This window comes from Nelumbo lutea, chromosome 1, assembly GCF_056320005.1.
Source record: "Nelumbo lutea isolate HS-2025 chromosome 1, American lotus-T2T, whole genome shotgun sequence".
NCBI lineage: Eukaryota > Viridiplantae > Streptophyta > Magnoliopsida > Proteales > Nelumbonaceae > Nelumbo > Nelumbo lutea.
In genome coordinates this window covers 107,684,188-107,696,091 of record NC_142684.1, presented here as the reverse complement: position 1 = coordinate 107,696,091, position 11,904 = coordinate 107,684,188, and the positions used below count along the sequence as shown (strand labels likewise).

At 35.8% G+C, this 11,904-nt stretch overlaps 1 protein-coding gene across 4 annotated transcripts; it reads left to right on the top strand.

Annotated features, from left to right (window-relative positions):
- Nucleotides 1-1,080: 1,080 nt before the first annotated feature.
- On the top strand, nucleotides 1,081-10,364 carry LOC148876667 (putative glucan 1,3-beta-glucosidase A). Of its 4 annotated transcripts, none has more exons than XR_016104140.1 (10): nucleotides 1,647-1,984; nucleotides 2,132-2,251; nucleotides 5,403-5,597; nucleotides 6,177-6,335; nucleotides 7,184-7,353; nucleotides 7,459-7,614; nucleotides 8,651-8,759; nucleotides 8,906-9,003; nucleotides 9,145-9,324; nucleotides 9,866-10,364. XR_016104140.1 is itself a non-coding variant. In XM_088960593.1 (9 exons), the coding sequence occupies exons 1-9, from the start codon at nucleotides 1,814-1,816 to the stop codon at nucleotides 9,949-9,951; spliced, it is 1,590 nt and encodes a 529-aa protein (XP_088816719.1). In that variant the 5' UTR covers nucleotides 1,081-1,813; the 3' UTR covers nucleotides 9,952-10,364. The 4 variants fall into 4 exon arrangements, 2 of the variants coding, with proteins under 2 accessions (XP_088816719.1, XP_088816728.1); XR_016104141.1 differs by having other exon boundaries at nucleotides 9,145-9,221; nucleotides 9,866-10,314; XM_088960593.1 differs by having other exon boundaries at nucleotides 1,081-1,984; nucleotides 8,651-9,003.
- Nucleotides 10,365-11,904: the final 1,540 nt, after the last annotated feature.

The window sequence follows — 11,904 nt, the reverse complement described above, 5'->3', positions numbered from 1 at the left end:
ACATTAACTTAATGGACGCTAATAATAGGAATAGAGTTAATTACCAAAAGACTTATAAGATAATAGTTAAACAATAAAAGTACAATTTATCAATTAGTTAAATAGTATAAATATTTTGAAAAATTAATCATTTAAACAATTCAGTTATCCTGCAGAACTTTTAAGTAAAACCTAAGATCTCATTGAAATGGTTGCAAATTGTAAGGGACAACTATGATCGAATCCCTTGTTTCACCAGGCAAAGGGATATAACTTTGAAAGGGAGGGCACGAATTATTTTATGCCCTTTTCCATTAAAAAAACTGTTATCTTAAGCTATTTTTAATGTGCTGTTATTTTTATTTTGAAAATAAAAAATATATTAATTATTGGTGAACACCTCTTCGATATTTTCTCAAAGAAAAAATCATTTTCACCACCTCCAATCAAACACAGCTTTCATCTCAAAAATTGTTGACTTCATAAAACACAAACCAAAAACAAATGTTTACAATCAGGTCTACCCTACCTCATACACTCTATCCACTGTTGGGAAAAAAATACAAGTAACATGATTGATTGATTTTCTATCGATCATTAAATTTTCAAGTATTGGTATTGATTGATTTGATTTTTTTTTCCTTCAAAAAATCCTTGACAGAATTCTTTTATCACTCAATACTTTTCTTTTTCTTTTTTTCTCTTGAGACATGCCATGTGTTGGAAATAAAAGATGAAACCCGCAGTCAAATGATTTCCAAGTAGGATGGTGTTTGGTAAGTGTTGAAGTAGATAATGATAGTGAACTTCACGGAAGATCCTAATTTCTAAACCTGAAAATGTGCTTGAATTCTGCATCGAGCTCCTGTTTTTGCAATTATCAAACACAGTTTAAGTCCATACATTCCTAATCTCTAATGGTGGGTTCTGATTGTCTTTATCTTGGCAAGTGGCGACTGTTAAAGAGCACCCAATTGCAGTTATGATAAGACCGACCTCAATGTCCTTTACTGGGTCTGGGCTCCACCAAAGTCGTGACAAAACGGTTTAGCTCAAGCCTCAAAGGAAAGCATACATGAGAAGTAAGTAAAACAAACGAAGTGGTGGGATGTGAAAAGATGGTGGAACCCCTCCTTGTTAAACAACTCTTAAACCCTCCTTTCTTTCTTTTCAGTTTTCCAAATGCCAAAAGCCCAACTTTTGCATTACTTTTGTGTGTTGGAGTTTTCCTTTGCTGCTTAACCAATCAATGAATCCCCCACCCCCAGCAGTTGAAGCAATCAATCCCTTAACAAACCTTCTTTACCAAAATTGATTTTTTCAAGTTTTCATTAATCAATACAACGCTTTTCGTACATGTACCCATCATTCTGCAAATGACAATATTCCAATCCAACAATTTATGCTGGAAAGGATGATCTCGACCGTCCTGTGAAGGGCGTGGTTCATGCTTGAAATTCTCTTTTTAGCTTTTGCATACCCACAACAGAAACAGAAATATTGTTCCTTTCTTTCTGTAATTTTTTAATGGCTGCTGTACAATGTACAAATAAACCGACAGACGGTTTAAACGAATTAATAATGTCATAACAAAGGCAAACAGTGGCTTTATACTTGTTTAGAAAGTTCTGTTTGGTATTAATTGGGTGATAAGGAAAGAATAATTCGATTCTCCCAATCTCCCAAGTGGGGTTGAGGGTGTTCAGTATATCTTCAATGGGTCTTTCTCGTTGCAGATTGGTTGCATTTTTCTTCTTTTTTCCCTTTTTTCTTTGACGTTGTAGGCTTTGTAGCAGTTGCTAGTGGCAAGTGAATCCAGCATTTCATATTTCACATGGAAATTGTCTTCTGCAATCGGGTCCTTGCATTTCTACAATCTTGTTGGTTACTAGCTTCTGTTGCGCATTCTGGTAAAATTAGAGGAGTGAACCTGGGTGGGTGGCTGGTCGTGGAAGGTTGGATTAAACCTTCTCTGTTCGACGGCATTCCCAATGGAGATATGCTTGTTGGTTACCCTGCATTACCTCCTCCTTTTTCTTTTTCAAATTTATTTCTAAAATACTCCTCTTCCGATGTATTGAGATTTATTTTCTCCCTTGGATTTTTTTCTTCAATTACGGCAACTGACCCATTTGTGGCAATTGAAATGTAGGACGGAACGCAGGTGCAGTTCAAATCAGTGGGTCTGCAGAAATACGCAAGTGCGGAAAATGGAGGAGGTATGGGTGTAACAGTAGACAGAGACATTCCTTCTTCATGGGAGACCTTCAGAGTAAGTTGTCTAACAAGATTGGTTGTTCATGTCGTGTTACATTCTGCTGTTAGTTTATTTTTACTGTACCTAATCTCTAATCTGTTAGTTAAAATAAGGTTTGTTTATTTATATTCATGGTATTGCAGGATAGTCGTCTTAGATGTCCATGCCCCCACCGTCGCGTCATTATCTAACTCAAATAACCAAGCATTTGATTCTCCATTCGCCTTCTCTTTTAATTCATTCAGTAAGACGTTTCAGTGAGCTAACTGCTTCAGTGAGGTGAAAAATTGCACCCATATAAGCAGATTCACTTGTATATTTAGCAGATTAAGCACTAGATTTGCCACTGTGTTTTGTAAATTAATTCCAATAGAGGGTCCTTTGCATAAAGATATATTTCTAGCGGTTGTTGCAGGAATTTAGATCCCATGGAAATGTGAGTGCCCTGGAAGTACAACCACTGAGCAATGTGTAATCAGCATTCGGAACTAGAAAGAACTTTAGCATATTTCAGATTGCAATTCGTACATTCAAAAAGAAAAATATGATGATTTCAGATTGGTACATTGATGAAGACCGTGTCTTTTGGTATGAGAGCTTGTGTCAGAACTGTCTTTGCCGACTAAAGCCACTATTAAACCTCTTGCATGAGAGAAAACAAGAAAAGGGACTAATATTTCAGAAGGGAATGCTGCATTTACTAGATACCTCAAGGCCAGTGAGAGAAGGGAGGTCATTAATGGTGGAAAGAAAGCATAAGCAACTTAGGTGCAGTCATTTTGGTTTTAGACTTCAGAAATATCAAGCTTGGATACTGTTCATGTTAGCAAGCTTTCACCTGAACCCAACCCATTAAACCCGAATATCGGTCTTGGTTTTATACAACTGAGACAAGTTATATTCTCTCAGTCATGTCATTTTGGGTTCGGAACTTTAGTACTTGGATTAATAATTTGATTGTTGCTTAGTCATCACTTTTGATTCATTTGATATTATACACTTTCTATATTTTCTATGAACTTAAACCTTGAAACAAGGATGGGCTGTGATGTGGGTTTGCTCAAGAACAATTCATGGGTACTTGTCTTATTTCCTCTCACTTAAGTGTTGAAATTTTCTTATGTCATTGAGATTTGAAGTATTCCAATGTGAAGATGATACAAAGGAGTCCACAGCCACTTTATTCAATTCTAATCAATGTTTAAAAATGTGCACGAGGCAAGCTGCCGGGACCTTCCCTTACTCATCCCTTTGCAAAAGAAATTTCTGATAATTGAAATTTCTTATGATGGTCAATCCAAAATATAGGCTATGTTTGTGAAATTGATGATATGCCTATGATATTTTGGCAAGTTTACAATAGGCATATCACAGATTGGTAGTTTTTAGATTTTTCCTTTTTTTTTCTGGAAGGTAATATATAGATTGTATTAGAAATGAGAAAAAAGAATACATTAACATATTTTGGATTAGGGTATCAACAAATCTACCTTGAGCTACTATTGAGCTGAACTCTGATCTTACCATGTAAGGATCACTAGGAGAGATGGGTTTCTGTGGGTAGGGAGTTCCAAAGCTAAGAAGAAAGAGAACTCTCCCCCTTAGACCCCCTATCTTTCTATTGATTAACTGTGTTAATGAACTGCTCAGTGCTATCCACATACACACCAGACTCAAGAAGAAATGCTAAAGACTCCCAGTTACAGAACACTGTAGGAGAAGATGAATGGGTGTCTCTCCATTTCTGAGGCACATAATACATACACGGGTAGATATGTATGACCTTCTCATCAGCTTTCTCTGAAACAAGTTATAGGTGTTAATTTTGTTCCAAATTGTTTTCCTGACAAAGAAAGAGACTCTAGGTGACATAATTGAGAACCAAAGTTTTCTCTGAGGGAAAATGCTAGATGTAGGGTTGGTGGTGATGCAATGTTAGAAGGATTTGATATTCACTATATGGGTACAGGATGTCACATCTATCTATTGCTTGTAAGAGGGAAGAAGTAAACTTCTTTAAAGGACTATATGGGGTCTTGGGAGGGTGGACTGGATAGGGCGTAACCTTCAGCATTTTCTTCCATGAAGTAGACATTCTCAGACTCAAATCCACATTCTTATGCTTGTCAGCCTGAGATTTTACCATTGCACTGAGGAGTTGTCCCTAAGAGGCAACCTTCTTTGAGAACTATTTTTTCCTCTCTCCACCCAATTTTGGTACCCCCTTTGGGAAATGGAGAAATATTTAGTGATATTTGTGATACTTTTTCAATGTTTTGACTCTGAAAAATGGATAATGGCAGGACCATGCTAAATATTAGAATATTTATCATTTCTTTTGCTCTTGATTTCATATGATCCCTTTGGATAAGGGGGAAATATTGGGATATACCAAATGGCAGAGACATTTGATCAATCCTCCCAACTAAGGATGAAGTTTTGCTGTTTTATTCATTATCTTGTATTTCAGGAGACTTAATTCTTTTAAGAAGCAAGAAGTGCTTGTTTCATAATTTTTTGATTTTCTATTTGTAGGCCTATGTTGATTTAGTCTTGCTATATTTGAACATTTGGAACAACTTGAATGCTCCTTTACTATTAGTTTCATGCATAAAATGCTGGTTTAAGTTTTCCATGAGATTGTTTCCTAAATAAAATAAAACCTGTAATAGGTTCTAAGTAATTGTGAAATTACATGGATTAGAGTGGTGCTATTATGCATGTAGAAGAGCCCTTGTTTTCTCACATTAAGTCTACAGTTAATTAATGCAAGCTAATGAGTTGGAATGAAAGGAACGATGAAAAAGAAAAAGAAAAAGAAGAAAGAACATCAAAATAAATTATTGTGGAATTGCTACCTCTGCTGTCCTTGCTTTTTGTAAATAGGTTAACAACCAATTTTGGTAGTATTGCTATTGGATCTGACATTTTACTTAACATCGTTTTCTTTTCAAGTCCATGAAGCTTGATTATGACTTAATTTATTCTTATTAAGAAGTATCATTTATTGATTGATTAAAAAAGAATCATTTCTTTTGCTATTATTTACTAGAACCATAGAACCATATTAATAATATTTGCTAGGGATTCATGTGCATGTATAAAATCTAAAAAGAAAACTCTGATGTATGAAGATTGTTTATCCTGGTAATTTCTTTTATTGCAGTTATGGAGAGTATCTGACACAAGATTTCAGTTGCGCTCTTTCAGTGGCCAGTTTCTAACCTGTAATGGTGAGGGGGATTCTGTTTTGGCAACAGCAGGAGTACCTTCCACTAGAGAAACATTTTACATTGAAAGAAACAATTACAATAATAGTAGTAAAGTTCACATTAAGCATGCAAGTGGAAACTACCTCCAGGTATGATTTACTCAGCTATTTAAGCTAACATTTCACAGGGATTCCAGAGTACCCTGTTCAATGGTATAATAGTATTATAGTACACATGCATCACATGCAGTCTGGTGGCTTGACTGGTGGCCATAAGCCATCAATGTGTTCTGTGATGCCAAACGTCTTTCAATTATCCAACCGTTTTAGATGGTAGAACAGTTTTGATGAAATGACCCATTAATCCCAAATAATTAAGATGAGGTTTTGATCCTGATGATGGGCATTTTTAAAACTTTTTTTCTGGATCATATGTCATAATTATCTCTGATTGTCCAGAAGAATGCAAGGGAATGAATTTTTTGGATTGTCACATTGGGTAAAATTTTGTTGATCTAATTGATTGAATGGACAGAATTATGAATCAACCACCTGTAGGTGTACCACTTTACTACTGAAAATGTTAGACCCTGCTTAAGCCACCAGAGGGGTTGGTTCCTTAAACTTTTCAATTAACCCAATAAGTCTTTTTTTTTTTTTTTACTTTTCATATGCAATGCATTTAATTTTTAAATGATAAACATTTTACATTAAACTTCATTTGTTTAGGCTACATTAGCAAACCAGATCGCAGCTGATTATCCAGGAAAGCCAGGATGGGATGATACAATGGCCACATTTGAAATTATTATCATAGCCAATAACTTGCATGGAGATTACCAGCTTGCTAATGGGTATGGACACCAAAAGGCCAAAGAGGTTCTCACGGTAACTTTTCCTGTCTCTTCATTTTTTACTTTTCTCTATCCAGAAAATTTGATGAATATGAGCTCTATACACTAAACTTCTCTGAGAATGTCGCATTCCTGACACTGTTGCATTAGGTACAGGAGTTATTTTCTCTGGGAAATAGGGGTATATTGTGCAGTGTTTCAAGGGCTCTCTTAAATGAACAATGTGTCCATGTCAGACATGCATCAGAGGCCTAAACTCCAGATTCTTGAGGACACTTCTATGTGACATTTCCTTTTTTATCTCCTAGCCCAACATAAATGAACGGTTAATATACAAGATGAATGCCATATTTTGTCAAATGTTACTAGTAACAAAGGCAACATTTTAGACCCTTTTTTGCAGGTATATAATGCAAGAATTCAAAAAACATGAACAATCTTAATGATATATACTTTTCCATAGATGTGTCTGCAAATCCATGTTTTCTCATCTAGCCAAGTCAGACTCTTGGGCACGTGTTAGATTCTGATTCCTGTATCTATGTCCATTCACCTATCTTTGAATAAAGTCAAATAGTTGCCAATTGAATGTATGAAATTTTTATGTTATTGTATGTCCATGTCATTTTCATATTTTCTATTGATGCTACCGGATTTGGCTATATCAACTATAATTACTTAATGGAGTATTTTATAATAATGAAGATGAACATTGTTCCGTATATCATTAACCATGTTATTATGGATTGACATGGTTCCTCCTGTGGATTCAAAGATACACATACCATTATTTCTGACTGTCAAATTGTACTAGGCCAACATAAAGAAGATCAACTATTTTTGTTAAGTTCAGTTATTTTCATGTGTTTTATGACAATGCAGAGACATAGAAACAGCTTTGTCACTCCAGCAGATTTTAGTTTTCTGTCCAGACATGGGATAAATACTGTGAGAATTCCTGTTGGCTGGTGGATTGCCCTAGATCCTAATCCACCAGCCCCTTTTGTTGGGGGAACTTTGGAAGCTCTTGATAATGCATTCTCATGGGCACAGTAGGTCTCAATTTTACCCTTTTTTGTGACCATATCATTCAAGCCTTTGAATTCATATTTTATTCTGGGCATTGGTTAACCCAGACTTACAATTCTGTTTTGCAGGGCCTACAACATAAGGTGCATAATTGACCTTCATGCAGCTCCTGGGTCCCAGAATGGGATGGAGCATAGTGCCAGTAGAGATGGTTCAACAAATTGGCCCACATCTCCAGAATACATTTCACAAAGCCTGGATGTCATAGATTTTCTGGCTTCCAGGTAAATGTCACTTCCATGCTGTTAAGAGTTCAGAAGGCCTTGATGCACTTATCTTTATTGTGGTAAACTTGTTTATCATTCAATCAACTTAACCACCTCTAAGCTTAAAATTAAACAGGACAAATAACATTTTTGTGGATGGCCAGGATCATTTGATCAAGCTGAAATATTAGCCACTTTCAATCCACAATGTAGTCTAAATTTTCTTGATCAGTCACATTGTAGTACACCATTCTCAGACCCACTAATATGTGTATCAACTGGTTGGTAGTTGGTTAGCAAGCATCAGTTGGTTAGCAAGCATCAGTCTGGTCATCAATACTCTTTGAAAACACTCTCTTGTCACTGCATACTCTCTCTCCATTACACTATCAGTGTCAGTGACGGTCATTACTTATCATTTCCACATTAATGGTTCCAACTTTACGATTTTTGTACACATTGTACTTCCTGTTTTCATCACCTGTCCTGATACTTCTGTGTGCTTTTCCCTTTCGTCTGTGCTTGGATAAGTGGGGTAGACATGGAAAAACAAGATGGAAATAAAAAATTAAGGGGGCAGAGTTGGTGGTGGGGATAATAATTTATTTTCCTGCCAAAATGATGGGAAAGGATGGTGAATAGTCTTCTGCTGTTTTGATTCCATCATGCCTTATTTACCAAGGCTAATTGGCTGGATCCATATCAGAAACTAAGAAAGAGAAAAGAATATGTACTTAATCGTTTTTCAAAGAAAATATAATGGACAAGGTTGAATTGCAGGGAAAATGTGGGCTTTATACCCCGATAAGATGTTACAAGGGAAAAGAATCTGTTAGTATAACTAGTTATATTCTCCTTAATGCTTCGAAGGTATTTTGGTTTGTCCAATTGACACTTGCTACTAGCCTGAATTGATTCATCTCAGACATGACACATTTTCTTTCTTAAAATAGTAAACTTCTTTCTCTTTTTATTTTAATACACTATATTCACTGCTTTTTATTTAATCTCATTTTCTGAAGCTTAGGGTTATGTCATAATACTTCACTTGCAGATATGCAAAACATCCTGCTTTTTTGGGCATTGAGCTTTTGAATGAGCCATCTGCCTCTACTGTTCCACTGGATGTCTTGGTTTCTTACTACTCAAAGGGTTATCAAATTGTACGTAATTACTCATCCACAGCTTATGTAATAATTTGCCAGAGAATTGGCAACGCAGATCCATTTGAGCTTTATCAAGCCAATATTGGCTCTTCAAACATTGTGGTGGATTTGCACTACTACAACCTCTTTGACACTTTTTTCAGTAATACGAGTGCTATGGATAACATTCAGTTCATATACAAGAGCCGGAAGACTCAATTACAGGAACTAGATAGTGCAAATGGCCCGCTTGTCTTTGTTGGTAAGACGGTATCTAGGTCGAAGTCTTTTAAGCCTAATCTGACCTATTAGATGATATGATATAGATCTTACCTAATTCATAGTCTGTCTTCAGGTTTTGAAATAGAGAGCTGATGTGATATCTAAATTGGATTGGATTCAGGGGAATGGGTGAATGAATGGAATGTGGCAAGTGGATCTCAGCTGGCTTATCAAGAATTTGGGAGGGCCCAATTAGAGGTATATAATGCAGCTTCTTTTGGATGGGCATATTGGACACTTAAGAATGACAGAAAGCATTGGGATTTTGAATGGAATATCAGAAATAAGTATCTCCAATTAGGTAAGTTCTAAAACTCATTATGGGGAAGAAAAGAAAAAAGAGAAAAAAATCTCACCCATTAGGTGCTAGTTGCCAATGTTGCATGGACACATGTGAGAGTTGAAATGTGATACACAGTTTGTTTTAGCAAGATGTAAAAGCATGGACACGGGGGACACACCCCATTAAACTGTGTTTACTATTAAAGAATTCCATAACTTGTCAGATCTAACATTATATACCTACAGAAAGGGCATAAATAATGTCTCTACTACTTATGAATGTTCTGCAAGAAAAGGGGGCATCAATGATGCACATTAGATTTTCATTTATGTCAATTGAAAAAAAAGGTGAAAAGGACATTTAGAAGTGTCTCCTCAAAAATCTCTGGAGCATTAAATCCAAAATTTGTCTATCAGGGATACTTCATCCCTTTAGTAGTTCCATGCAACAGGGCAACTTTACTTTGGCTATTCTACTTCTATTTGTTCTGTAACTGTTCTTTTCTTATGTTAGGTTGGCTTACCATGTATAAACTTCAGTAAGAATATTTTCTTTGCAGGTGTTTCATCAAAGAAAAAAATTTCGAACGGTTTTCATTTACTTGCATTGGCTTGTGGGTCTTTTTATTTGCTTTACATATTGTGACAGACAACAATGAAGTTGCCCCACCAGTTCAGAACAAGAAAGATTTACAATGTCCATGTTTTCTCCTTCCTAGCTCATCATTGTTGGAGGACAATCCTCTATGCTGCTTACAATGCCTCGTCAGCTCAGAATAAAAGGGAGATTTATAATGTTTCTGTTCAGTCCTTCATAGTTCATTGTATTAGGAGAAATAATCCTCCTCATCATTATAAGTGGTTCCAATAATCTCAGGGAGCAGATTTGGAGCAGCCCTATAATCATTGAGGCTCATGTTACATTCAATCTTGTTATATGTAAAATAGAAAAAGTCCAGTCTGGTAATTGCTTCCTGAGTTTTGTCGAATGTAAATCTTCTGTTGTCAATTTGTTGTCTATCATTATTTTTTACAAGTAGAATGTAAACTTTCTTGACCTGGCCACCTGGCAATGGGAGAAATAATCCAAGAAAAGGATGCAACGAGAAAACAGGAAGAAACCTTCCAAGTGGTGTGAATGGCATTGCAATCCCAATATTAGAAATCATAGTGGTGGAACAGATCACAGGCCATCTTTGGATGAATGAGATTTTCTCAGTATAGATCATGTCCATAATGAAGGTCAACAAACCAGGCAAATGGGTTTCCGTGGATATTTGGTTTCATAGAAGTGAATGGAACAAAAGGTTGGCAACATTGCAGACAGAGAATACCGGCAACATTTTAGAACATGAACATGGCCAAACCATGGAGTGACCACTTTTCTTTGGTAGCTTGGCATACTCTTCCTCCATTTGCCCCATGGGAAATCCATCCGAGCCACACTGAATAATTAGGAGCTGTCTCGGTATTAAAAGGCTCAAAGAGAGGAGAGTTGTATTTAGAAGTGACACTATGCTGTTTCTGTATCTTTATTACTAGATGCCGTTCACATGTTTAATTAGACAAGAAGCTAAAAGTTAGCGACTCCGTATCTGCCATAAATAAAACGTGGAAAGAAACAGTAAATCAGAGACAGAGATGAATGCGTTAGTTGATGGCATACGGATCACTGACATGTTCATTTCTTATTGGTTCTTCTACTTTCTAGCCTGGTTGCAATAGTTAGTAGGGTCTAAATGTAGAGATAACATTGTTATATCGAGGGTATTTCATATTTTCATATAGATATGGTAAATCATCTTGGGACGAATTAATAGGACTCTTACAAGTGCTTAGATTGGTTCAATCCCCACAACATAAATATCTATTGATTCTACCAAAAAAAAAAAAGGATATATTGGGCAAAGTAAATACTGATACATGATGAGAGACATGGAGTTGCTGTAAGTGGAAATTAGATGATATCTGGGTTGAAGTTTTGATGTCTCAAGTATATTACTTGTTACCAAGTTTTTTTAAGGTATTTCAGAAATAAATGAATTTTTTACACATGAAATTGTATTGAATCTTAGCAGAAACAGAGTCGCCTGCTTAATTTTCATCTAGCATCTTCTTTGTCATTGTGCTCTCATTGAACATCTTTAGCATTCTGGGGCAAGAAAAAGATGACTCCTATGCATTTCCAGACCTTTATTACGATAACATTTAGTTCTAAAGATATTTTCTTTGTGTCTAATTCAGTCATGTTAAGAGTGCCTGCCTTGTGGGTGCATAGAATAATATTATTCAGAACATGGAAAAGCAAGCGAATATATATATATATATATATATATATATATATATATATATATCAGCATATGGGTGCATAGAACGTGATGTACATTCTTTTGAGGATGTGAAGAAAATGCATTGTTACTTGTTATTTAAATGGGATTTTTGCTACGACTCATACAAATGTATATCCCTTGCCAATTCCTCAGAATGTATTCCCATAATCGATAGGAAGGAATTGAAATCAGTTGAAACAAAATTTCATTTGCAAGGGATCGAGGGAAAGGAAATGGCCATAGAAGAAAAGAATGGCATTTCATCAGGA

Bases quoted from the DNA above. Each gene is read 5' to 3' on its own strand.
- LOC148876667 (XM_088960593.1), top strand. From the start codon at position 1,814: ATGGAAATTGTCTTCTGCAATCGGGTCCTTGCATTTCTACAATCTTGT. The intron at 5,598-6,176 runs GTATGATTTACT...TCATTTGTTTAG, and splicing joins CAAGTGGAAACTACCTCCAG to GCTACATTAGCAAACCAGAT. The intron at 7,354-7,458 runs GTAGGTCTCAAT...TCTGTTTTGCAG, and splicing joins AATGCATTCTCATGGGCACA to GGCCTACAACATAAGGTGCA.